Source organism: Eretmochelys imbricata, chromosome 1, assembly GCF_965152235.1.
Source record: "Eretmochelys imbricata isolate rEreImb1 chromosome 1, rEreImb1.hap1, whole genome shotgun sequence".
Taxonomy (NCBI): domain Eukaryota; kingdom Metazoa; phylum Chordata; order Testudines; family Cheloniidae; genus Eretmochelys; species Eretmochelys imbricata.
In genome coordinates, this window is record NC_135572.1 from 321,853,395 (window position 1) to 321,881,378 (window position 27,984).

The window sequence follows — 27,984 nt, forward strand, 5'->3', positions numbered from 1 at the left end:
CACTTTACTACGATGTTGAACCCAACTGACTGTCCAGTAGGACCGCTGTATCCAGCACTGGCTTTGGGGATGGAGGGAGAAGGAGACAATCCTCATTGAACACATGTTTTTCAAGCGTAGGCACAATTAGGGGGGTTCTAATTATTAGGATCATGGGGTTCTAGAATTAAAGAGCTAAAGAGGGTCATCCTTTTCTTTAGCATGGACCTGACACACATACACAGACCTCACAGAGCTTTCCCCATAGTGTAAATGGTAGAGATGAAAATGCTTCATGATCACTGGCCTACCCAGTGCTAAAAATGTTTTAATCTCTGCCCTTCTGTCGGGAAATGTTCGAACTAATTTTTTTCTCCTGTGTTCTGAACTCCATCTGTGCTGCCTGCTCTTTTATTTCAGGGAACCCAGAAAGGAAAAGTTCTCCCTCCTGCTGTCCTCTTCCCCTGCTCATTGGTCCAGTTAACCACAGTGTAGAACAATGGCAGAAGCAAGGGCGTCTGACTTTGCCTCCAAGCTGGATTTGGCACTTTTCCAGGAACGAAGGGCTGCACATTTCCCCCCCATACAAAAGGAGTATGTCACCATGGTCTTCACTTTTCATATGAGAATAAGACTCTAAAAGACTAAAGGTCTTAGTATGCCACGTTCCATTTTGGTTTGGAGTATCCAGGCTGCCACATTGCTCTTTTGTACCTATAGTTCCTCTTTGTTAAAGACAACACAAGATTAAGGCAGATGTGGGTCCCACTTTGGGTGCACAATGCAGGCAGTTACAAGGATTCTTCCCACAGATGGCTGAAAGGCCAGTCGGAAGGAACTAGCTAGAAGTCCTAGGCCTGCAGCCCTGTGGCACCCAAAGGCACTCTGGCACTCCATTTCCAGAGTGGCACCAGCTGGGACGGGTGATAACACTGCTCTAATAAATATGTTAGCCGCTAAGGTGCCACAAGTACTCCTGGTTTTTTTGCTGCTGCTCTGAAAACTACTCTAAGCTGTTCCAAAAAGAGGGAGGCTTTGTGAAAATAATAAGGGAGACTTTTAATGAGAACAATTCTAGACAGATAAATAGGAGAACAGAATTTCTTTGCACACCGGCCTGAGGCATGCACACCTGCGTACGCACACACCCTGTCCGAGGCATGCACACCTCCAGACACACCCAACCCCAGGCACGCACACCTCGCCTGAGGCATGCACGCCCGCGTAAGGCTCGCACACCCAACCCCAGGCGTGCACCCCCGCCCGAGGCACGCGCACCCGCGTGCACACCCATTCTCAGGCCCGCGCACGCGCCTGCGCCTATCTTCCCCTCAGCTGGACGCACCTGGCCCCCTGGTAAGCGCCTGGTCGCGCGCGCCGGAGCTCACCTGCACCGGCACCTGGGACCACGCTGCCCTGGGGCGGGTCGCCCTCTCCCTGTGGCTCGGGCCGCTGTCGCTCAGCCGGGATCCGGGCGGCAGCCACAGCTGCAGCAGGAGCTCTCCTTCTGCAGCGGATGCGTGAGGGGAAGGCTGCCCCAGAGAGCCGGAGAGACAAAGCCCGGCGTGGGCGGCTCGGGACTGCCGGTGCCGCGGACTCCCCTACCCCAGAGGTAACGTGCCTGGGGCGCGGTGCAGTGGGGCCAGCCGCCCCAGCTCCACCCCGGCCGCTCGCCCTCCTCCGCCTCTCGCTGCCTTCCCCTGCAGCTGCTCCTCACCCAGCCCCGTCTCGCCGCGCCCCCAGCCCCTCTTCAGGCTCCCTCCACCCCACCCGCCCCTTTGTCCTTGTGACTCCTCTTCGCATCCCTCCCGCTGGGGCTCCGAGCCAGGCAGGTGCCCAGGGGCCCTTAGGAGAGTTGAGCCCTGCTGCCGTGCTGGGGAGTGGGGTTAGCTGCAGCGGCTGTTGTGTGCTGGGGGACCCGGAGGCGCTGCCCCGTGAGGGGCTGAAGTGCCTGCGAGGATCCGGCAGCGCGTCCAGTGCTGTCTGGTTCTGGATCCCTTGCAGGGTACTCCGCTGGGCAGCCAAAACGGGTGGGGTAGGGACCCTGGGAAAATGACACCGCCGTTTGCTCGTCCTCACTGCTCTGGGATTGTAGGTGTAGCCGCCGGAGTTACGGGGGGTAGAATCGTGCTCACGTGGAAAATATTTTTTAGCGTGTAGTGATTGAGTGCTGGACTTGAGGGGAAATAATGCACCGAGTTAGCACACCGGAGGTTTCTTTTGGTCTCAGAAGTGCAAGTATGTATGTTTACTTCTTGATAAGATAAAGGGGGAGAGGGGATGGGGAAAATTCCCCTACCTATTCTACATACAAAATGACAGCTTCAGGACAGAAGCCGTGTCCCTCTCACTGAAAACTACATCGAAAATAAAAGCAGTTACGTGCTTCTTAAGATCTGAAGAAGAGCTCGGTGTGGCTCCAAAGCTTATGTCTCTCACCAACAGAAGTTGATTTGATAAAACATGTTACCTCACCCCCCTTGTCTCTCTCAAGATCAGTCAATTTTACAGTTTTTAGTGTTACCTCATTTTGTAGATAAAATTACAGCTAAATAATCTGTTTAAACAGTTAATTTTGACTAAAGCCAACTGTTTTAGGAATAACTATCTGGTCATTCTTTATTGCAGATATCAGATGACTAATGGAATAGCAAGGATATAGGGAGCCTTTAATCTTTAGGTTCCTGCTTCAAAAACAGACACTGACAGTAACTAAACAGGTTCCTGCTGTCACCTTTTTTAGTTAATGGGACTTGGTCCACTGTTTAGTGGCTTTGTCTAGATTACAATTTGCTTTCTTTTTTGCTATACACAAACTAAGGATATAGTGGACATGGTGACTGAACAATCCCATCATTTAGAGAGCGTCACACCAGAACAAGGTTGAGGCTTATGATTAAGGCAGTGGTAAAGCTCATATTATCCATCTTGCAACTAAAGCTTTCCATTTTTCCATATAACAGGTACAAGTATTATCCAACCATTCTCTTTCATTACACATAAACTGAAGTGACTAGTGCAGTAACAATGTTTACTCTGTTGTTTATGTTTTGCACAATGTTTATAGAAATGTTTTTGCCCTCTTATTGTTACTCATGTATAAATATGAACCTATAAACTGTTTTCTCTACACCTTTTTTGTAGTAGAAAAATTGAAAACTAAGGCACTGATCCTGCAGTGAGCACCCTGCACATAAACCTCCATTGATTTCACCGGGTTCCACATGAATGTCCATATGGCGATTAGGCACGAAATAATTTCAGTTGTTTTCTGTGTTCATATTCTCTCACAAATATAAAGTAGCAAAAGCTTATAGGGAGCAATGTGCATAGGAAAGTAGCTAAGCACAGCCCGGCTGTCATCTTCTCAGGGGTTTGAGGAGTTTCTGACTTATGCTTCTTTAGAACATCCTAAATATGTAGGTACCTAGTCCAAACATGCAGTAATGCTCATTAATGTTGTTGGGAATTATAAATGTCTATTGAATGAAGAGCAACCAGACTCGTTTAGGTGAGTGTCAGAGAATGTTGCTTCTACAATAGCTCTAGTCTAAACATACATTATTTGCATGACTCTTTCAGTTCTCAAAAGGATGCACCATTCCATCCAGTATGAAGATCACCAAAGTATGAAAGCCCATTCAATACCTCAACATCACATGAAAGTATTTCTAGACTCGTTAAGTAGTCAAGGGCCAGAAGAAGTACAGCAATTTGTGCATTCTCCAATCTCGGTATACCAACAAGGAAATCATTATATATACATGGGCAGCACCGATGTATCAGGGCCTTTGTTAGAGTTGGTGCATCCAGTTACATCTCCTCTCCAACATCCAGCACTAAGCTACTGTGGACCACTGGAGCATCAGCATATTCAAGTGTACCATACACAGCCTCAACAAGGCCATCAAATAGAAATGCAGCAAAATAATTTGATCAAACAAGTACAACTGCAGATAGAGGCTCAGCCCTCCCCTGAAGGGCAATTTAATACACCAACTTCTGAACGGGAAAGAAGACTGTCATGTATTTCTCAACCTATGAAGAAAAGGAAAATTGACATGCCAGTAGAAGACAACTACAGTAATAGTCAAAGTTCTCTGCAGAATATACCTATTACTGTACTAACAATGCCTAGCCATACCCAACAGCAGGCTTACAATTCTCTTCAACAAGAACTGCTAACAGTAGATAGCAATCAACTGTATGGACTTGCACCTGCTACAGGAACAAATGGCCATCTGCCTGATGTAGAATCATGGGCAGTTTGTCCTCATGCAATTTGCCCTGAAACTCAGAATATGATGAATACCCCTGTTTATCGGGATGCCTGTGGTATTATTCAGATTGGTGAAATGGCTATGAATATGACTAGCATTAAGTTAGAAGAAAGCAAGGATAATTTTCAAGCTGTTTCAGAAGCTAGAAAGAGTATTCAGGAGAGTCCTATTCCTAGCACACCCTGTTTCCCAGTGCAATGTGTAAATAAGAATGGAAATACACACCTTCCTCTTGCTGTACAGAGTGGAAAGAGGATGTATCAACCAGCTGAATACTGGGATGAGCAACAGGTGCAGGTGAGCACAAATATGAAGGTCTGTGGTGGGATGTGTGTTTGTGACTTCTCTGGGTCCAATTTGCTTCTCCAAGTTGGGTTTCTTATCACTCGTATTAACTCCTTCTCAGGCAAAGGTGTGTTCAGGTGGGATTATGTATTGAGGCCAAGATAGTCTGAAGCTTTAGCTGCCTTTCATCTGCCTAAAATATACATGCACAAAAACTTCCTGAAGAGTTTAACAAGTGTATAAATCATAACTGTACAGGCTTCAGAGATACAATATTAAACATTGCAAAATTAGCTTTTCCTGTTTTGTCATTGCATAACGTACTCTAATAATCAAACTTCCCTATTTGATAGGATATTACCATGTTAAAAGACAAAACATTACACCACCAGGGCATATTTGTCCCAAAATTTGAAATGTACCCATGTAGATTTCCCCCCCCCCCCCCCTTCTACCTTATAACAAATTTAGGCAAAGTGTTCCAGGTGGATGGTCTTGTATCTGCATGCAGCTCCACGGCCCTATGCTCATATTGAACCTCAGTTGCACTGCACAGGTCTCAATGAGGGCAGACCAAGGTGTGGGTGTGTTTTTTGTTTTTGAGAAACTAGGGATCCTTGTCAAAACTGTGGCTTCGGGACTATGTCTAATAAAACTGTGATTCTACAATGTATAAACAGTAGAAAAAGATTTCTCATTCAGGCAACTGCCCCTACTTCTGAGTACTAGACCAAATAATTCTCTATTAACTTAGTTCTGGTATGAACCGTACTGAAAAGCAGTAATTACAGTACATATTCTATATTGCAAAGTAACTTGGCCAAAACCAATGTGTCCTTTAATTAAAAATCTTGTTTGACTATAGATACGTTGTAAGGAGCAAGCTTGTCTTAATTTTCTTGGCAAAATTAGCACAATATTTGTTTACAAACCTTAATTTAGCTGACTGCATGAACAACACTAATCAACCCTACTTGTTTTAAACTTGGTCTTCTCCCTCCCTTAAAATGTAGCTGAATGTAAACCTAAAATTGTGGGATTATGGTAGCATTGTTTTGGGACAGAAATGGACAAGGGCTGTAATAGTAGTAGTTTATAGTCCTAATTTTGTTGTTGTTGTTGCACCCAAAAGTTTTGAAAAAGTTATAAATAAATAAGGGGATTCCAGAGGGATACACCAGTGTAGCAATGAAATGACTTAGGCACAATGGTAATACTCATATTAAAGAATGTAAATATTATTAAAAGAAGAGGTCTGTGTTTCTCTTTCAAACTAAATCTTAAGAACTGAGTAACCTGATCACTTTTTTTTTTTTAAAAGCCATACATCAGTATAGAGAAGGTTAAAAAACTTCTACTTGACAGATTTGGAGGTTACCCTAGAGAATTACTCTTTCCTCATTCTAGAAGCAAAAGCCTGGTTGAATAGAATGAGTGATCCGCATTGTTCTTCTTTTAGATCAGATATTGGACTCAGTGACAACCACATGATCGTTTATCATGTGGAGGTCTTGCCAGTTAGGACTTTTCTGTTTCCTTTTTGTCAATCCATCTCTAATCCAAGATGTGATATTTTTATTTAATTGATATTTATTAGGGCAGTCAAGCGATTAAAAAAATTAATTGTGATTAATCGTGCAATTAAAAATTAATAGAATACTATTTATATAAACATTTTTGGATTTTTTTACATTTTCAAATATTGATTTCAATTACAACACAGAATACAAAGTGTACAGTGCTCACTTTATAACAAAAATATTTACATTGTAAAAATAAAAGATAGTATTTTTCACTTAATACATAATGTATTCACTTAATACAAGTACTGCAGTGAAATCTCTTTATCACGAAAGTTGAACTTACAAATGTAGAATTATGTACAAAAAACCCCTGCATTTAAAAATAAAACAATGTAAAACTTTAGAGCCTACAAATCCACTCAGTCCTCCTTCTTTCTCAGCCAAACGCTCAGCCAAACAAGTTTGTTTACATCTGCAGGAGATAATGTTGTCCACTTCTTGTTTACAATGTCACCTGAAAGTGAGAACAGGCATTCGCGTGACACTGTTGTAGCTGGCGTTGCAAGATATTTATGTGCCAGATGCACTAAAGATGCTTTAACCACCATTCCAGAGGACATGCGTCCATGCTGGTGATGGGTTCTGCTTGATAACAATCCAAAGCAGTGCACACCAACACATGTTCATTTTCATCATCTGAGTCAGATGCCACATGCAGAAGGCTGATTTTATTTTTTGGTGGTTCAGGTTCTGTAGTTTCTGCATGGGAGTGTTGCTCTTTTAAAACTCCTGAAAGCATGCTCCACACCCCGTGCTGATCAGATTCTTAGAAGGCACTTCAGATTCTTAAATCTTGGGCTGAGTGCTATCTTTAGAAATCTCACATTGGTACTTTCTTTGCATTTTGTCAAATCTACAGTGAAAGTGTTCTTAAAACGAACAACATGCTGGATCATCATCCGAGACTGCTATAATATGAAATCTATGGCAGAATGTGGGTAAAACACAGAGCAGGAGACATACAATTCTCCCCCAAGGAGTTCAGTCACAAATTTAATTAATGCATTTTTTTTTTTTTTTTTAACAAGCAACATCAGCATGGAAACATGTCCTCTGAAATGGTAGGCCAAAGGGAAGGGACATATGGACGTATGGAAGGGACATACGAATGTTTAGCATATCTGGCATGTAAGTACCTTGCAATGCCAGCTACAAAGGTGCTATGCGAAAGTCTGTTCTCACTTTCAGGTGACATTGGAAATAAGAAGTGGGCAGCATTATCTCCCGTAAATGTAAACAAACTTGTTTGTCTAAGTGATTGACTGAGCAAGAAGTAGGACTGAGTGGACTTGTAGGCTCTAAAGTTTTACATTGTTCTGTTTTTGAGTGCAGTTATGTAACAAACAAATCTACGTTTTTTGCACTTCCACGATGAAGAGATTGCGCTATGGTACTTGTATGAGGTGAACTGAAAAATACTATTTTATCAATTTTACACTGCAAATATTTGTCATAAAAATATTATAAAGTGAGTACTGTACACTTTGTGTTGTGTTGTAATTGAAATCAATATATTTGAAAATGGAGAAAAACATCCAAAATATTTAATTTCAATTGGTATTCTATTTAACAGTGTGATTAAAACTGCGATTAATCACAATTAATTTTTTTTGAGTTAATCACGTGAGTTAACTGCGATTAATCGGCAGCCCTATTATTTATCCATTTACTTTATCATGATACAGTTTTTTTTAAATGATTTGGTGAAATGCAAGTATACGTACCACCCTTTTTCTATTACTTAGCAAGTCTGTTATATTTTACACAACTATATTAACAAACTTATTCTAGTGGTCATTAAACATTATTCTTCTAAACATTCATATCCTGACATACTCAATAATTTTTGACTGTGATAAATATCAATATGACAGGCTAGTAGTACCCAGCTTTTTCTTCCCACTCTTCTTACAGATACCATGTTTTCCCTCTTTCTAACTGAGTATTTATGGCTTCCATTAAGTATATGCTGTGAATATGTATTAAAAATAGTATATGCACAAAGACTAAGGGGGAGATTTGCAAAGGCACAAAGTGTAGTTTGATGCCCAGCCCCCATTGAGATTTAGTGAGAGTTGTGCACCTTGTTTCTATTTGTGTATCTGAAAATCTTTCCCTGCCCCATGTTCTCAAACTAATACTGAATTTATTTGAATAAGCATGAACTTGCATCAACACAGCTTGCTTATGCTAAGTATGAGTACATACTGAATATACAGTATTAACTTTACTCTTCTCCAACAACTAGAGAAATATTTTTGGGGGGGAGGGGAGATGGAACTTTCCCCACCTAGCAAGGAGGCTTCAGAACAACTTCCCTATCCCTTATATGTGGGTTGGTCTAGCATCTGCTGTAACCTCAGACAACTTGTGTGGGATTGGATCTGCAAATTGGGCAGCCTGCCATGAACAGCCTATTTCTCGATGAGCAGCCATGGAGGAACTCGTTACTCCTTGTTGTGTAGGCCGCACAATGGGGTTTATGATATCTAGAGAGGGTCTTGCATTACCCCCAGTCCATGTATGTCATTAAGACTATACTGGGTGTGAAGGAACCTTGGACTCCCATGTTGGAATCTGTTGAATCTCCCTCAGCCCAGGATACTGTAAACACTTGAAATATTAGCTGTAAATATTTTTCATATTATATAAACACTTGTGCATAGAGATTTTTTTTTAGAGTATGTGACTCTTGGACTGATTATTTTTTCCACTGTTTAGATCCAACACTGCAGTCCTACTAAAACAATAATGCAAGGATTAAATAACCTCATTCACTAGGTATGGTACAAAATAGAAACCTGGGCCTGTTTATATGGTGCAAAGTTGATGCAGGGAGAGAAGACAGAGTGAGTGTGTGTGTGTGCGCATTGCCTCCTCTTCCTAGGAGTGTACCTCCTGAGCAATAGGGAAAAATTAATTCGTTGTGTTTATAACTTAAATCTTAATGTACAAGTACAAAACATAACGATTGGTAGAAAATACATAGATTTAAACCAGTGCTGTATCCCTCACAGCAGTCAGGCTCTGTCTGCTGCCACCTTCCTTACCCTATGAATCATTTGTTACATTCCTTTACCAAGTACTTGTCTTGGGGCAGAAACTTCCCATAAGGCCTCATTTTGTTCTAGGCAAGAGGTAAAAAGTAACCAACAAAAAATATGGCAAAAAATAAATTGCAATTGTGATCTATTTCAGTTTATGTATTTGAATGTTTACAAAAAAAAATTTCCTTACGCTTAAAAAACGTCTTAACCCAACAATGCCTCATTAAAGGAAGCCAAGACCAAACAAAAAAGGAGACAAGTGAATCTGAATTATTCGATATTGCATCTTTACAAATTTATTAGTGGAACTAATAAAGTTTCCTTAATAGGGCCTTGTTTTATCTTCCAGGTGATCACTGTAGCTACTGAAACAACTATTTTGAGATTCATCTGCACACAAGATTTCTAAATCACCTTTTTGATGTTGCTTTAGGAGCCTTCCTTAGCTGCTTTATGTTAGTGAACTGTGCTGTACCAGCAGAGTCATGTTTGTTGTAAGTATTCTTTTGCAGCTGTACAGTGAGAACTCTTAATGTGCAGTGCTATATTTCAGTAATTAATGGAAATGACTATTGAACTATATCACTTCACGTTACTTAACAAGTTTGTGTTCCTCAAGGATCACCACTTGTTTCACTCTACAACTATTCCTGCAGGTTCCTCAGACAGTAGCATAAAAAGTACGAACTGATTTGTCACACTTTCATGCAGTGTTAGGTTCTTAGTGGCTCCACTGGTCTCCTGGAAATTAATATAAACAGCGAGTTGAAAGAATTACCTCTTCTAAATAGTGAAGTTCAGAAACTGAAGCAGTAAATAGCAAGCATGTTCCAGTTAGCTCTACATATGCTAGCTAGTCATTAAAGATCAGAGAGGGCAGACAAGAGCACTGAAGTGAGGCCAGTAAAGGTTGGGAAGGTTGTTTCTCTTCTTTTCTCCTGTTTGTGGTGATGAGGGAGAAATTCTTCTCCTTCCTTTCATTTTCCTTGTTTTCTACTTGCAGATTGAATTCTTCTCTTCTCCCATACTAACCTCTCCCAACTTTTATCTTCCTTCTTACCATTAAGGTTCCCTGATAAGAAGCCTTAAACTTCATTGTGGCTTTTCATAAGAACGGCCATACTGGGTTAGACCAAAGGTCCATCTAGCCCAGTATCCTGTCTTCCGACAGTGGCCAATGCCAGGTGCCCCAGAGGGAATGAACAGAACAGGTAATCATCAAGTGATCTATCCCTCATCACCCATTCCTAGCTTCTGGCAAACAGATGTTAGGGACTCCATCCCTGGCTAATAGCCATTAATGGACCTATCCTCTATGAATTTATCTAGATCTTTTTTGAACCCTGTTATAGTCTTGGCCTCCACAACATCCTCTGGCAAAGAGTTCCACAGGTTGACTGTGTGTTGTGTGTGGGGAAAAAAAACTTCCTTTTGTTTGTTTTAAACCCACTGCCCATTAATTTCATTTAGTGGCCCCTAGTTCTTGTGTTAGGAGGAGGAGTAAATAATACTTCCTTATTTATTTTCTCCATACAGTCATGATTTTATAGACCTCTATCATATCCCACCGTAGTAGTCTCTTTTCCAAGCTGAAAAGTCCCAGTCTTATTAATCTCTCCTCATACAGCAGCCATTCCATACCCCTAATAATTTTTGTTGCCCTTTTCTGAACCTTTTCCAAGTCCATATATCTTTTTAGAGATGGGGCGACCACATCTGCATGCAGTATTCAAGATTTGGGCAGACCATGGATTTATATAGAGGCAATATGATATTTTCTCTTATTATCTATCCCTTTCTTAATGATTCCCAACATTGTTTTCTTTTTTGACTGCTGCTGCACGTTGAGTGGATGTTTTCAAACAGCTATCCACAATGTCTCCAAGATCTATCTTGAGTTGTAACAGCTAATTTAGACCCCATCATTTTATATGTATAGTTGGGATTATGTTTTCCAATGTGCATTACTTTTCATTTATCAACACTGAGCTTCATCTGCCATTTTGTTGGCCAGTCACCCAGTTTTGAGAGATCCTTTTGTAGCTCTTCGCAGTCTGCCTGGGACTTAACTATCTTGAGTAGTTTTGTATCATCTGCAAATTTTGCCACCTCGCTATTTACCCCTTTTTCCAGATCATTTATGAATATGTTGAATAGGACTGGGGACACCACTATTTCTCTCTCTCCATTCTGAAAACTGATCATTTATTCCTACCCTTTATTTCCTATCTTTTAACCAATTACCAGTCCATGAGAGAACTTTCCCTCTTATCCCATGGCTGCTTACTTTGCTTAAGAGCCTTGGGTGAGGTACCTTGTCAAAGGCTTTCTGAAAATCTAAATACGCTATATTCATTGGATCCCCCTTGTCCACATGCTTGTTGACCCCCTCAAAGAATTCTAGTAGATTGGTGAGGCATGATTTCCCTTTACAAAAACCATGTTGACTATTCCCCAACAAATTATGTTCATCTATGTGTCTGACAATTTTGTTCTTTACTATGGTTTCAACCAGTTTGCCCGGTACTGAAGTCAGACTTACCGGCCTGTAATTGCCGGGCTCACCTCTGGAGCCCTTTTTAAAAATTGGCCTCACGTTAGCTATCCTCCAGTCATTTGGTACAGAAGCTGATTTAAATGATAGGTTACAGACGACAGTTAATTGTCCTGCATATCTCCCCTCCATTTCAAGTAATCCTTTTATTCATATTCTTATGAACTCACTAATTCCACACTCTATCTCTTTGATTCCTGCTCCATTTACAGTACTTCTCACTCACTTCATTTATCTCTGTGCTCTTGCTGTGACTCTCTCTAGCTAGGGGTTGCATTTTCACTTGCCACTCTTTGCACTAGGAGCTTTCTTCTTCTGTGAACGGTTTCCTCTTTAAAACTGGTCTCCATCTCTTCCCTAGCTCATGGACTGACTTTCCCAGTAAACTCATTTTGTGCTAACATGGAAACAAAATGTATTCTAAGCTACAACTATCTAAATTGGTATATTGACAGGTTTCAGAGTAGCAGCCATGTTAGTCTGTATCCGCAAAAAGAAAAGGAGTACTCGTGGCACCTTAGAGACTAACAAATTTATTTGAGCATAAGCTTTCGTGAGCTACAGCTCACTTCATCGGATGCACACAGTGGAAAATACAGTGGGGAGATTTTGTATACACAGAGAACATGAAACAATGTGTGTTACCATACAGACTGTAACAAGAGTGATCGAGAAAGGTGAGCGGGGGGATGACCTTTTGTAGTGATAATCAAGGTGGGCCATTTCCAGCAGTTCACAAGAACAGTAGGGGGATAAATAAACAAGGGGAAATTAGTTTTACTTTGTGTAATGACACATCCACTCCCAGTCTTTATTCAAGTCTGGGTTAATTGTATCCAGTTTGCAAATTAATTCCAATTCAGCAGTCTCTCATTGGAGTCTGTTTTTGAAGTTTTTTTTGTTGAAGAGTGGATGTCATTACACAAAGTAAAACTATTTCCCCTTGTTTATTCCCTCCCCCCCCCCGACTGTCCTTGTCAACTGTTGGAAATGGCCCACCTTGATTATCGCTACAAAAGGTGTCGTCCCGTGTCCCCCCACGCGCTCTCCTGCTGGTAATAGCTCACCTTCCCCCCCACCCCCGTGCTCTCCTGCTGGTAATAGCTCACCTTCCCCCCCACCCACCCCCCGCGCTCTCCTGCTGGTAATAGCTCACCTTTCCTGATCACTCTTGTTACAGTGTGTATGGTAACACCCATTGTTTCATGCTCTCTGTGTATATAAAATCTCCCTCCTGTATTTTCCACTGTATGCATCTGATGAAGTGAGCTGTAGCTCACGAAAGCTTATGCTCAAATAAATTTGTTAGTCTCTAAAGTACCACAAGTACTCCTTTCCTTTTTTTAAAATTGGTATAGAAATTGAAACAATATCTCCTTTGCAAAATAATCCTTTTATTATCTCACTCTTCTTCACTCCCCAGAAAAAAAGCTCAAGTAAAACGCAATATTAAAAAATATATATTGATAAAGACGACCACTATTTTTAGAGGCCCATGCTGTGTGTCTGCAGTGGGTAATCCTAATAAAACTGAGACAATTGGATTGTTCCTGATCTGGAGGGTCAATTGTTTTAAATTACAAACATGTAAATCTTTAGAATAATCTTTCTTAGCTTCTAGAGTACTCGCTGCCTTGGCAATGTGATACAAAATAAAAATAAGCAATACAGCGCTACTGACACTTTTAAATAATACTATTGCCCACAAAAACTATATTAAAATAACATTATTTAGGTTGCAAAGTCAAGCACTCAAAAGCTGGGAAATGCCAGATATATGGTTGCCTCTTCAGTTTTAGTTCTGTCCCCCCCCCCCCCCATGTGTATAATTACATAATAGTATAGTGCATACAGATGGAGTGGGGGGGCAAAACTAAGGTTTCTGAGGCAACCATACAACTGGCATTTCCTAGTTTTTTGAGTAATTGGCGTTTTGTGTGTAATTGTCTTGGACTTCTTAAGAAAAAGGGGGAAAAACAAATTTTATCATGTGATTCAGTAACAAAATGGATAATATAAAATGTTCCCCAACCTAAAGATAGGGGGATCTGCTGGCACCCTCTATAATAACACAGATGAAAACTTTATTGAGTACTAAAACCAAAAAATGAGTGCTTTAAGCTTGTGCTCTGAAGGCTGCCAGACTTAAGCTCTAGGCTGGGGAATGAGTTCCCAAGGTGAACACCCTTTACTGGGAACTCCGCTGCTAGTCCTGCAGAATTAAACTCCAGGAACTAACTGTAATGATCTTGGGGTTCATTAAACAAACCAAATAAATGTGAAAGGAATAAAACTGGAGAGCTTCTGTGGTAAGCTGCTGCACACAGCCCTGGTGGTCCCAACCCCTGCTTCCATGGCACAACTCCAAACTCCTATATTCATAATACTGTCCCTTATGAGGGACCATCTCTAAATTATAATCTTCTACAAACACATCTCTACATCTTCCCTCTTAAAGAAAAACAAATTAACTCTTATATATAAACAACTAGCCATGCTCCAATAACACATTCTCAACCCATCTAGTACATTTCCGAAAATGCAATGTGTCTACTACCTAGAGAGGAGAGGTTACCAGCACATCGTTCTTGAGTGAGTCTTTACCACTCACTTTCCTCAAATACCCACTATCCAGGCAGGTTAGCAAGTCTCTCTGAGGCTGTGTCTACACTGGCAACTGAACGACAAAACTTTTGTCTTTCAGAGGTGTTTAACCTCTTCTCTCCTCTCCCACCCCCCCAAAGAGAAAAAAAAGACAGACAAATGTTTTGCCACGACAAGCACCAGTGTGAACAGGAGCGCTCTCCTGCCAGCAATGCTAACGCCAGTTGTTGGGGGTGGAAGTTTTTTGTCGGCAGAAGAGCCCACAAACAGTGGCTACACTGTGTGACTTTTAGTGACACGGCTGTAGCAACACAGTCTTGTCACTAAGAGCTGTGCAGTGTAGACATACCCTTAGTCTTTCAGGACGTTTAGTCTCCCACTCTCATCTTCTGAGTATCAGCCTCTCATTACCATGTGAGTTGTTCTCTCGTTCCTTTGTGCGTTGATGATAAAGGATCAGTCAGATGGGAAACCATAATCCACGTCAGCTATCAATGTGTTAGAACTTTCTGGGATTACTTGTAGATCCCTTCGATTACATCGAAATGTGTCTTCCTGATCTGTCCGGACTACATAAGGCCTTGGATGCAGCTGTTCTTTAATAATACCCCTTTGGCCGCAAGTATTAGAGGTGTGATTCCTCAGGGGCGCACACCATCACCTGGGTTAAGAGATGGGAGATCACAGGCCCTGTTTTCAAAATAATAATTCTGCTTCCATTTCTAATTTTTTTGTATTCCGCATGGTTTCATTGTTATGTGATTTCATAAAGTTATCAGAAATTGGTAAATTAAATCTGATCCTTCTTCCCATTAACAGCCGAGCTGGAGAAAAGCCGTTCTCCAGGGATGTACTTCAGTAAACCAGTAATGCCCTAGACAAATCACCCCCCACAGTCAAAAATCTTTTTCATAAGGCTCTTTACTGTCCCTATAGACCTTTTCACAAGTCCATTTGATTGGGGGTAATTTGGACTTGATGTTTTGTGATGAAAATCCCATCTATGGCAAATTGCTCAAAATCTGCACTGGAACATTGCAGCTCATTATCACTAAAGACAATTTGGAATTCCATGTCTGGAGAAGATTCCCTTCATACTGGCTATCACAGACTTACTGTTAGTACTGTGCAGTGTGCAAATATTTGGATACAGAGAATAATGTGACTCTAAAATAACCCTTTGATTGCCAGGTAAATAAGTCAGTGCCTACCTTCTGATAAGGCCTTTGTGGAACTGGATGTGCTTGACTTCTCTGCATTTTGGATCTTCAGCATTTTGCAAAATGATTATTTTCCCCACATTTGTGACAGTGTCTTGCCTTTGGAAAACTGTTTGGGGCCATGCTGTGATCCACACCTTCCACATATAACCGTCTGTACCCAGTCTTCCCCCTAGCAGTGGTTTTCGTAGCAAGTGGTTCCACTCTTTGATTTGACCTATTCTGGCTATATTCTTTTGTATTCAGTACATACCCTTCAGCTGTTTGGCTTGTGCTTTCACAGTTTCTGCTGCCTGCATATTTGGAGAGCTTTTTCTAAAGTTAAATCTCCTTCATGGAGCATTCTCTCTCTTAACACATTGTCTTTAATGCCACAAATGATTCGGTCTCTGTCAGATCACTAAAGTCACAGGTTTTACTGAGTTTCCTTAATTCTGTGACATATTGCTCTAACTATGGTGTCATCAGTTTTTTGCATTCATGTAAAAAATTCATCTCTCTCAAAGGTTTCATTCGTTTTTGGCATGCAGTGTTCCTCAAATTTAATCAGTATTTTAGTTGTCTTCACTCTTTCACCTTCTTCAAACTTAAAGTTGTTATAAATGTCCAATGCTTCCTCCACAGCAACATGCAAAAAGATAGATGAATTCATTCTATCGCTTTTTTCCCCTCTGCCCACTAAATACAATTCAAATCTCTGTCTGAATTTTTTCCAGTTCTCTGCAGCATTGCCTGACAGTTGAAGACTTGAAGGAGGTTGCAACACATCCATTTTTGGCTTTCCCTGTCCCCCTTTTTAAGCTAGTCAAGCTACTAGTGTACTCAACAAATACATGCAAAAGCCTCTGTGCCTAGTGCTCCACATGCTTCTCTGGTGCCCCCCTTTGACTCTTTCTGTTCCAAACACAGGAGTTAACTTCAAGATGACTGTAGTTTCCTTCTCATTTGGCTCTTCTGACACCATGTAACAATCATGGGGTTCATTAAACAAACCAAATGAAAGAGAGGAATAAAACTTTTCTGAAAACAAACTGGAGAGCTGCTGTGGTGAACTGCTGCACACAGCCATATGGTGTTCCCAACCCCCTGCCTCCAAGGCACATCTCCAAATTCCTGTGTTCATAATACTGTCCCTTATGAGGGAATGTCTCTAAATTACAATATTCTACAAACATCTCTCTACACTAGCAAGATCACCTGGAATGCTCTTAGATAGCTCTGGCTGGGTATAAAGTGGAACACTCAAGTTGCTGGGTTCCAAACTACTCAGACCTTTAAAGAGCATCACCAATACTTTGAATTGACACTAAGAGGTCGACAGTAACCTGTTAGCTGTTTAACGGTCCATCAGACTTAGAATACGGGCAGCTGACTTCTGTTCTTTCTGAAGCTTCTTTCAGTTGCACCATTCTGTTCGGGTTTGATGCTGTAACCAATTACTATTATGCAAAATGACCTGGGACTTGCCTACTTGAGAGACTGCCTCTCTGTGATATTGCCAAAGATGTAGTCAGTGGAGGCACTTGAGATCAAGTATCCATAACATAAAAGAATGGTTAGTGTAGCATTCCCATTGTGGGTTCCTTGGCTTTGCAGCTCACTCTCTCTGCCTCCTTTGGTTAGAAATATCTCTTAATTTGTTCTTCAGGGCATGCTGGGAGGTTTTGATGCAGGTGGCAAGGGATATGGTTTAAGGTATTAAACTTTGTTTGGAGACAGCTGTTTTTGTAAACAAATGAAGCTGATTGGGATAGGGATTATACAAATTCTACAAGATTAAATAATGGCAGAGTGTACAGAGCTGGGATGGGCCCTCTTAAACATGTATCTTTATAAATTGAAAGAAAATAAATAAATTTGGCTTGAAATCACTTGACTGGAATATGTTAAGCAGGGGTCCCTGTCTGTGCACAATAGGGCCTGCTTCCTAAAGGCAGTGTCCTGCATATGCTTCAGCACTTGGCTTTTGTTCAATGTATTGTTATGACACAGATTCAATAACTGCTACAAAATAGTAAAGCTTTAAACCTAAAGACATCAACTTCTAAAAACCCTTTCTCTGCCTTAAAAATTTAAATAAACTTCCCTAATCACTGACAAAGCATTTTTCAAAATAGTGGCCAAAAAGAATTGAAACAAGGCATCAGTATTGCCAGATAGTATTGTAAAGCATTTTGGGGAAGGATAATCTTGTTTTGCATATCTAAAAGCAGGTTGTAAAAACTGCTGAGATTATACAATTTATAATGGAAATGCTAAGAGAACTTAAATACTGTTAAGTACAATATCAGCATATACTTAAGGTTACACTCTTTCTTTGCCTATAATACCAAACTTCTTTTTTCTCAAATGGCTTATTTTTTTTTCTTCTGGTTACACAGGGTTCTCAATCACTGCCACACTTGCAGATACAGACTGATTTACATCTTCCTTTCAAACTCAAACCAGAAGAAGGAGCTAATTTCTGGAAGAGCTGGGCACAAATAAAAAATGAGGATGTATGGAAAGATGCTGGAAAGAACCCTCAGGGATTTGGAAGTATGATTTTTAACTTACTTTTCACCATTCACTGAAAAGTAATTTTTTTCCACTGAATGCATCCGATGAAGTGAGCTGTAGCTCACAAAAGCTTATGCTCAAATAAATTTGTTAGTCTCTAAGATGCCACAAGTACTCCTTTTCTTGAAAAAAAGATGTCCTTGTACATCATCTAAAGATTCAGGGCCTGATTTTGTTCAATAGTATCTTTCTTCACAAGTCATCCCATTGAAATCCATGATTAAGGGTTGCAGAATTAGGCTATTAGATATAAAACAAGGCTCTGTGTAAATCATGATTTCACAGACTGCACAGAAATGGTGAGATTAGCTCAATACTGTGACTTTTGCAACAGTGGGGAGGCGGAAGGAGGCATCCCTGTTTCTGCCTCCCCTCTGTTGGAAAAATCAACGTATTGGGTTCAGCTACTGCAGTTGGGGGTTGGAGATTGAGATGTCTCATCATGTGGTGCTAGCTGTCTGGCCTAGACTGCTACTGTTACTTTCTGTCTGGCCAGCAGGGAGACGGGAAAGGTGCTGACAATGCATGGGGATTAGGAGACCCTGGGCTGGCCTAACCTACGCCACAGGAGTCCCTGGCCGGCTTAGGGGAGACACCACAGGAGCCGAGAGAAATTTTCCTCTTGGAGCATGAGCATGTGTGTGAGGGGGGCCAGAGCTGGGATGGATAGCACCATGTGATGACACACACCCTGCCCCAGTTTGCCATGTCCACTCCCACCACTGGCCCACCACTTACCTGCCCTCCCCAGGATGTGATCAACCTACTTAGCCCGCCCATAAGCAGCCTCTGCCTCAGCTGGGAGGTGGAAGCTGGGATGCCTGCTTTCTGCTGTTGGAAAAATTGCAGCAGTTCAGCGGGGCAGGGAACTCAGCAACTGTTCATATTCTGGTATTCCATGAAATTCCAACACTTACCCCTGAAGCTGTTGTGATTTAATACAAAAAATAATACAGTTTACACAGAGCCTTAGTTGGAAACTGCTCATTCAGAATATTTCAACCTATAGCAGTTTCCAGAAACAGTACCAGAGCTCTTTTCTAGCAGTGTACTTGGTTATGTAGTGGTTTGTCACTTATAAAACCCCCAAACTTCTCAGCATCAAAAATATCATGAAAGATTTCCTCTTCATTGAAATCACACACGTATTAGAGAGAAAAGAAAGGTTTATGCTAACTTGACAAAGAACAGGAGAAAAATAACTTGGTGTAAACTTGGCTTTGAGCAGGGGGTTGGACTAGATGACCTCCTGAGGTCCCTTCCAACCCTGATATTCTGTGATTCAAAATATGCTCTTTTCACATTATAGGAAGAAAACCAATGACTTTTAGGGAAGATGTCCTTTCAGTGCCAATAGCAGAACTGAATTATGGGCTGTGCCTAATGACAAAAGAAGCTAGAAAGCAAGATGGTTCCTCTTATGAAGCAGACATGTTGTATTATTTATTTCTTTGTATTCAAAAGGTAAACATAAAATTCAGTTGAATGGCTGTTGGACTCTTACTGTACACGGAGAATTAGATCTTACATGAAAAGTATTGTTTTCCCCTTCAGGACATAACCCATGAGAGCTAGTTGCCAAAGAAAATTTAAGAGAGCTGATTGTAGCTACTCATGCCGAGTTGAAAAAGCATATATTCCCTTTCCTGAAACCGTGTCACTAATGCAGAATGTAATGTGTTCTGCGCAATCCCATAAAATAGTTTGTTAAAATATAGAATTAAACAGTGGAAGCTTAAAATTTTGAACCTGAGGATGGTGGGGGTTGGAATTGGAGAGGTTTGGGGAAGGGCACAATTTGGGCTTTTTCAGGCATAATAGGATTCCTCAATACTCAGCATACTAAAGCTTTCATGATAAGAGATCCAAAATAGTTGGGTGGCTGGGGGAGGGTGGAGAGGGAATGGGAATGGGACGACCCACAGCTTGTTGTTCAGTCCATCCTTGTGTTGCTAAGCGAACTTAGTGTGGAGCAGGTTTTAGCCTATAAAATAGATAGGGCTCAGGTGCAGGTAGTGTTAACAGCCATCAGTTGAACTGTTAGAACATAGGTATTAATTTTGTTAGCGTAGACGAGGCCAGTGATAGTAAATTTGCACACACTGTTCCAATAAGTCTTAAATACCTGTATTGCTGATACCTGATCAATAGGACTAATGAGCTTTATATTCTTGAAGTGTTTCTGAATTCACTGTGTCCTTGCAAAACTCACTTTCCAGTTTATTGTTCAGATGACTAAAGTCTAAATGGAGTAAGTTGATGTATATGCTTGTGTCACAGGCATTATTGAGACAGACTATTTGGGTGGAAGGGAATCTGGTTTCATTTTTCTCCCTGTAATAATTTAAATAAACAAACTTAAAATCCAATTTTTAAAAATGTACTAGTTTATGGGAATTGCGCTCTCATGCAAAAGTCAGTAGAACTTTGTCAGTGGTTCATTTAAAACATGAGATGATTGTAAAAAAAAAAAAAAAAAAAAGAATTTAAATTCCAACATGCTAGGCCAATCCACTAGGGAAAATGTTAGTGTGAAATGATGAAGACTTACTGATGTTCCTGTTCTTCTGTACTGAGTGAGTAATGTTTTTGTAGAGTTTACATTCTGAGCCATTTTATGGTTGAGACGACACAGAGGTTAACTAACTTTGTTTTACTAGATCTCATTTTATAACTAAGCTTTCATTTCAGTTATTATCCTACCAACATCCGTTTCTTTTTTTATTCATAGTATATGTTTGACAATGACAGAATTGACAACATTTTTGCTGATCTTTATTATGTGAAGTTTTTGGAAAGGCTTCATGGCGTGATGAAGGGATGGTGTCCAAGAGTGAGCCCCTCTGGTAAGTGGAGAAACATTGGGGGGGAAATGAAGTCTGTACTTGACTATGTTCTGACATGAATTTATTAGTATCAGTATATGTTTTCCAGGGTATGTTCTGTCTAGTTGTATCATGGAGGAAATGTTATGGGACTGCAAACAACTTGGAGCACATTCTCCTGCTACTCTCCTGTTCACACTGATGTATTTCAACACTAAGTAAGAATGTTTTCTATAAAAGTCTTCCATGTCTGAGTTTATGTAGCCTACCAAATGGCTTAGTTTTTGTAACTTGCTGAAAAAGATTTCCCAAACTCCTTCTATCCCCTGCATACCAAACAGATGAATTGGTAAATATACTTTTAATGCTTGCCAAAACCTTACTATTTGTGTTTTGCTCAAATTCTCATTATCTCTTGATGAATAGTGCACACGGTGAACTGAAGGGGGCGGAGGAGTAGATAGTGCATGTTGGGAGTAGTCATTAGATTTATTTTCCTTAATTACTCATATCTAATTTTTCATAAGATAAGTACTGAAAGACAAACCTCTTATCATAACTTAAATAATTCATTCTCTTTTTTTATACTGCTTTCTTTACAACAGAACTATCATGTTGGTTATTCTCACAACCACAAACAATATTTATGTGAAAACCACTATAGGACTCATTACTTGAGTCTTATAAGATACAATCCCTGTATGCTGCTTATGTAAATTCTTAATAACTTGGTATTTCTTTTTTTGTCCTGTCAGTTTCTGAACATCCATTAATATTGTTTTCAGTGAAAGCCCCATTTTAAATGCCAGGCAAACTATGTATACATTGCAAATAAACCACAATTGAAAGGTAATATATTATTCATTTGTTCAGGGGTTGGCAACCTTCGGCACGTGGCCCATCAGGGTAATCCGCTGGCAGGCCACGAGACATTTTGTTTACATTGACCATCAATAGGCACGGCCCCCTGCAGTTGCCCCGGTTCACCGTTCCTGGCCAACGGGAGCTGTGGGAAGCGACGGCCAGCACATTCCTGCAGCCCACCGCTTCCCACAGCTCCCATTGGCCGGGAACAGCAAACTGTGGTCACTGGGATCTGCATGGGGCCATGCCTGTTGATGGTCAATGTAACCAAAGTGTCTCGTGGCCTGCCAGCGGATTACCCTGATGGGCCACGTGCCGAAGGTTGCCAATCCCTGCATTAGTGTCTTAAGCTATTACACTTCCCTCCCTCCTCTTCCCCCCACCACTTGCTTACCCTAATTGTATAATTTAGAATTTTAATGTACTTAATTACATTGGCATTGAATTGTTCATCTCAAATTGGAATTTAACTTTCTAAAAACAGGTTGGAATCAAGAAGTCCTATAATATATGTTGACTTATTCTTCCTTTGTGTAAATATATTCTTTCTCTGTATAAAACTAAATATTCTGATATTTATAAGGTAGATATTAAATCAATGATTCTTCCTGACCGCATGCTGGTTGTATTCAATTATATTACAAGATGATCTTTGACTCTATTTAGAATGTGTATTGACAAAAGCATTAAGATAAACATTTACTAAAATTTTAAAGTAACTGTTTCAATTCATGTTGGTCTGAATTTGACTTCCCTTTAAAATTATCTGGTAAATAATATCCTCTTAAAATATTTGTTCGTGCCTTTACTTTAATAAAAAAAAAAATCACTGTTCTGTGCAAGGCAAGTTTTGTTTTTTTCCTCTGTTACTGCAGTTAACAAAGAAATACCATTCCTAGTTTTTTTAAATAGTTTTTCTTTCTGCACCAGAATCAACAAAAACACAAAGCAGTATTAACATTAATTACAAGATGTGTCCAAATATTAGGGGGTATAGAGACTTAAATGTTTTGCCAAAAACAGAAATTTAAAATAAACTTCATTTTGCAATCTTATAAAAGACAGCATTACTCTTTTTATAGTTGAAATGAATTTCAGTGTGTAATGATTTTAAACAGATTGGAATTAAATAACATCACAATAGAATGTGCATTCCTAGGTCACTGTTACGCACTTTTGATCTGTCATTAGGCTAAAGATTAAGGCCCCAGTTCTTCAAAGCACTTGAGCACTGATCCAAAGTTCAATGAGGTAAATGGAAAGACTCCCCTTGAGTTCTGTTGGCTTTGGATTATGGTTTTAACCATGTGCTTAGCTTCAAGCACATACTTAAATGCTTTGTTGAATAAGAGCTGGAGAGTATGTCTACACAGGGATTAAAGACCTGGTTGGCCTAGGTCAGTTGCCTCCGGCTAATGGACTCAGACTGCAGAGCTAAAAATCACTGTATAGATGTTCAGTCCCAGGCTGGAGCCTGAGCTCTGCGACCCTCCCCCTCGCAGAGTCCCAGAGCTCAGGCTCCAGCTCAAGCCCTAACATCTAGGCTGTGGTGTGGTTTTTTTTTTTTTTTTTTTTGTTTTTTTTTTTTTTCAGCCCCAGAGCCCAATTCAGCTGATGTGGTCTAACTGTAAGTGTTTTATCCCTGTGTAGACATACTGTAAGTGCCTTCAACTACCAAAAAGTGTACCAATATTTTAACCTTCCTCTCATTCCCCAAATAAAAGAAGTTTGAAGCATTCAGAACGCGTTTATTTTGAAAGATTATTCTGTTTACTATGCCGTAATAAATAGCTCTCAGAATCTGATTTTGGGTTGTTACAATTATTTTTTAGTCTGTCTTCCTGTTTCTCTTTCATGTTGATTTATGTTCCTTTTATTTATGGTGGTGGAAGGCAGAACTGATTATTTGCTATTAGAGATTCTTTATAATGTTGCTTAAGACTCCTTGGTACAAATTAGGAGTATACAACAAGTGGAGTAAGATCTCAAACAACCCTTGAGTTTTCACTAAAGCTCCAATCCAGCTGAAACTTCAGTGAGACGACTCACAATGTGTAAAATTAAGGACGTGCGTAAGTCTTTGCAGGATTAAGTGATGTTTTCTAACATAGTATTGGATCTTGCAAATACTCACTTTGTTGGGCTACTCATGTGAGCAGAGTTACTTCCAGGATCAAGTCCATAGATTAACCTCCAAAAGGAAACACCTGTATAGTGAGATATTAAGGAATGTTTCAGCTCTCTGCCCTCACTTCTGGTTTTGGTACAATGCAGAAGTGACCTTTTTAAAATTTGATGTGAGGTCTAGATGAGCTCAAATAATTAGTTAAAGTCAGAATGTGACTTTGAATAGATTGGATTATATTCTGAATTCTTGTTGTGCCATAAAACAGTACTAGTGAATCCAATTACTCTGGGTTTACACAGGTATAGCAGGTCAGGATTTGGTCCACAGTCCAAAGCTATACTTTTTATTGAGAATCTGGAAAGCCTTTTAAAAAATATTTCTCCCCCCTTTTTTTTAAGTACTCCCTGCCGAGTCTGCCGAGTCTTTCTCTCTCTCCAAAACTGAGTTATAATTGTTTTTCGCTTGTATGTGAGTAGGTATTTCATATTGAAAACTGTGGAGCAGCATGCACAGCTAGCCTTTTCCAAAATTCTGAAGCAGACCAGGAAAAATACAAGCATCGGAAAGGACAAATGTTCTATAATACGATTCCTGAGGCTTTATGGACAGATTCTGGGAGGACGAAAAGGTTTGAACTCATTAAACTAGGATAATAACCTTTAAAATGATTGTGTACCATTGTTTGCCACTAAGATCGTGAAGGACATGACAAAAAAGCCTTCTTGGCAATTTGTTTGGAATCTGAGCACTGCTGTTAGTGTACATATATGCTTCGACCCTGTTCCTGCAGAGATAACTGTAGGTGAACCCCTCCAACTGTGCAGAGCCCCATTTAAGTCAGTGGGGTTCTTAAAGGAAGCAGGGGTTTGCTGGTGTGGAGTCAATCTCAGGACTGGAGCTTTAGATTGTATTCCCCAGCCCTAGTGATGCACATCTGGGTTGGGACCCTCAAATGCACTCAGTATCGGCCTAACTCTGCACCCACTGAAATCAACTAGAGCAAAGGTAGGCCAGCGCTAAATACAGGGTATTCTTAAAAATTCCAACTTTCATGTTTTTGGAGATAGTAGATTTTTTCAACTTTTATTAAAGCTGTCTCCCTTCTTTCCTTTCTCCTCTCTCCCTTCATGTTTCTTTTTTTCATCTTTTCTACATCTAGTTCTTTTAGAAACCCAGACATAGGATTTCTTTCATAGATGGCGTTACGCTATGTATATTTTAGATCACTTATGCTCAAAATGCTTGGGCCATTTCCTTGCTCCCTGAACTCCTCCTAATTTACAAACATGCACACACACCTCTGCCTTGGTGAAGCATATCTGCCCTCTTCAGTGTGTGTGTTTCTCTCCTTAAAACTATAACCTGTCATCAATCTGTGTGGAGTTCACATTGACAGTCTGTAGGGGAGAGGATTTTTGTCTCCAGCATACTGGCAGGCTATTGTCCCAGACATTTTCCAAAATGGTTGGAGCCATGGAACTAGCCTATTTAGAAGTTTAACAAACTACAACTCATTCTGTGCTCTGAACTGTCAAGTGATTGGCTTCATTCTCCAGTTACTACAGGTCTTCTTTACATACGCTCTGCCCCATAATGGTTGAGTATCTTCTCTGCGGCCATAAGGCATAGTAGATTGCTTAAAGAAACAGCATCAGATATATGCTCAAATGAAATCCCTGCGCCCACTGCCTGAGAGGATTGTGCATGTACAGATGAACTCTTGAGGTGATTCCTAAGTTATAGAATGAGAGGGTACATTCAGACTCTACAAGAGCATCAAACACTGGTTACTATAACTTTTCTGAATAGAGTTGGTCTCCAGAAAGGCTGGATGCATATTTTATTCTTTTGGGTCACTTTCTGCAAGTATTGAACAGCGCATGGCTTTCCATAAAACTTTCTTTATGCTGCAAAAGTTTGTGGCACCCCTATTATATGCTTCGTGGGAATAACTTGCACAGCTTCCCTATGTTACCATGTGATCTTACTGACATTTCTTTCAGGTTGCTTGGTGGTCGCTTGTTACAGCTTGTCTTAAATTGAGGCAGGGATCCTCATTTTTTTGTTTGCCTGGGGCTGCAACGCTGATTGAGGCCTCTCAGTGCGACTTTAATATAAACCAGTAGGCATCCTGTATACGACAGTCAAAAATGCTAACCACTTAAGTTTAAGCATTTCAGATTATTAATGAAAATGAGTTTGAATAGTTGGGTTGCAGCTATTCCTAAAGAGACTATGACTTGGTTTCCAGAGGGTCTAAATCAACTTAAAAATATATATATATTAGTTAGGACTTCATCCAAAGAAATTGTATAGGATTTACTTAAAAGAATGGAGGATTTGGAGTCCTTAGGAAGGTTGACAGTATTGCCTCTTCTCTGTCTCCCCCGCATCTCCTTTCTCCTTCTGCCAGTTTGGGGAATGACACTGTCTACTTATCCAGTGGAAGCTAAACACTACCCACCAAGACATGCAACAGAATTGTTACCTGTTTACAAATCAGTCCCTTCCACGATGCCCAGGCATTCACTAGGCTAGTGAAATGGCATCAATCCTAGTGATCCAGCTCCTGGAGCCACTGAGCGGATTGCAAGGGAAAAGTCCCGTCTCTTATACACTTCTTTTTGCAAAGCATTTTAAAATGGTTCCTAGCTCAGAAAGCATATGTAATTTTTGAAAAGGATTTGCAAAATCAAGTACTTTAAGAAGCAATCACTCAGTCATAGGTTGTTTTAGTGGATTTTCAGAGGTGCATGTATGCCCATAAAGTCAGACTGCTTTAGACTGGATCTGCAACACCTATGATGGGGTTCTGCAGACACAGTGAATGAAATCTTGGCCCCATTGAAATCAATAGGACTTTTGTTGTTGACTTCACGGGGGTCAGGATTTCATCTGATACATTCAGAAAACTCATCACTGGTAAATAACTTTTTACATGAACAGTTTGTTTATATTAGGTTAAATCCTTATGTTTTAGGTCAGCCATACGACTCACAGTATACGTTTTTATAGCTACATGTTTTTAGCTGCCACTGTCTGCCGGGAGTACTTCACTGTTGCATGAGCTTCACCCTCTGTTTCCTATGATAAAAATTGTGCATACCGATAATCAGTATGGCTGACATTTATCTGCTAGTACAACATACCAGATTGGCTTTATTTTCCTAAGCTGTCAATCATTTATCCACAGACTAGGTCAGACATTGGCAAGAGCAATACGTTTCTTATACTACAATAATGGTGTGCCTGTTGTTGAAATATTTAGCTGCTATAAAAACATTTTTTTTAAATGTTGAAATAAGACTGTTTAAAATAGTACTATTGATCAAAAACTTTCATCAGTAAAAATACTTTATTGAAACTAAATGCTGTATTGTGAACATACTGCACACTATTTGTCTCTTTTTTGATTTGCAGATGAGACTTACGTGGAACAACCTGAAAACCCGGACAACCCTTTGCAGTGCCCCATAAAACTGTATGACTTCTATTGCTTTAAATGGTAAGGCTCTAAGGACTTATTTTCTACACTAGTTTTAAACATTTGATGGCTTTCAACACATTTCATCATACTAGCTATAACAACTTCAGCAGTTCACAGGGAAAGATTTTCTCTTCTATAATGATCGACTTCCCTCATTTAATACTTGGGCTTCACACCACAACAAATACCTATTCCAGTCTGAGTTTGGCAAGAGAGGATCACTGCTAATTCAAAGAGGAATGCCTAAAGCTAGCAACTTTTTATGTGTGGGAGCAAATATATCTTATTACATAATAAAGAAGAAAGTCAGTACTAATTTTACTCTTAAAAGGAGTATAACTAAGTAGTGTGTTGCTTGGTATAATTCAAACTTTCCTTATAGCCCCCAAGGTGTCAAAGGGCCAAGTGATGCCTTCTATCTGGTCCCTGAACCAGTCGTGGCACCAAACAGTCCTATCTGGTACTCTGCTCAGCCTGTGAAAGTGGATGTGATGGAGCAGATGTTGACCAGAATTCTGGTGGTCAAGGAGGTCCAAGAAGCACATGCGAAGACCCATATATCAGCATAG

The 27,984-nt window shown here is 40.3% G+C and overlaps 1 protein-coding gene across 1 annotated transcript; it reads left to right on the forward strand.

The window, feature by feature from the left end:
* The first annotated feature begins 1,103 nt into the window (after positions 1-1,103).
* LOC144259564 (transcriptional regulator QRICH1-like) lies at positions 1,104-27,984 on the forward strand. Its single transcript, XM_077807849.1, has 9 exons — positions 1,104-1,335; positions 3,562-4,556; positions 17,934-18,090; positions 19,421-19,575; positions 20,843-20,957; positions 21,046-21,154; positions 24,405-24,556; positions 27,349-27,433; positions 27,798-27,984. The coding sequence occupies exons 1-9, from the start codon at positions 1,104-1,106 to the stop codon at positions 27,982-27,984; spliced, it is 2,187 nt and encodes a 728-aa protein (XP_077663975.1).

What these genes read in the sequence shown, in the direction of transcription:
- LOC144259564 (XM_077807849.1), top strand. Translation starts at nt 1,104, where the DNA reads ATGCACACCTGCGTACGCACACACCCTGTCCGAGGCATGCACACCTCC. An exon ending in TCCAAGAGTGAGCCCCTCTG is followed by an intron (nt 20,958 to 21,045) that starts GTAAGTGGAGAA and finishes TATGTTTTCCAG; the next exon opens with GGTATGTTCTGTCTAGTTGT. An exon ending in GATTCTGGGAGGACGAAAAG is followed by an intron (nt 24,557 to 27,348) that starts GTTTGAACTCAT and finishes TTTGATTTGCAG; the next exon opens with ATGAGACTTACGTGGAACAA.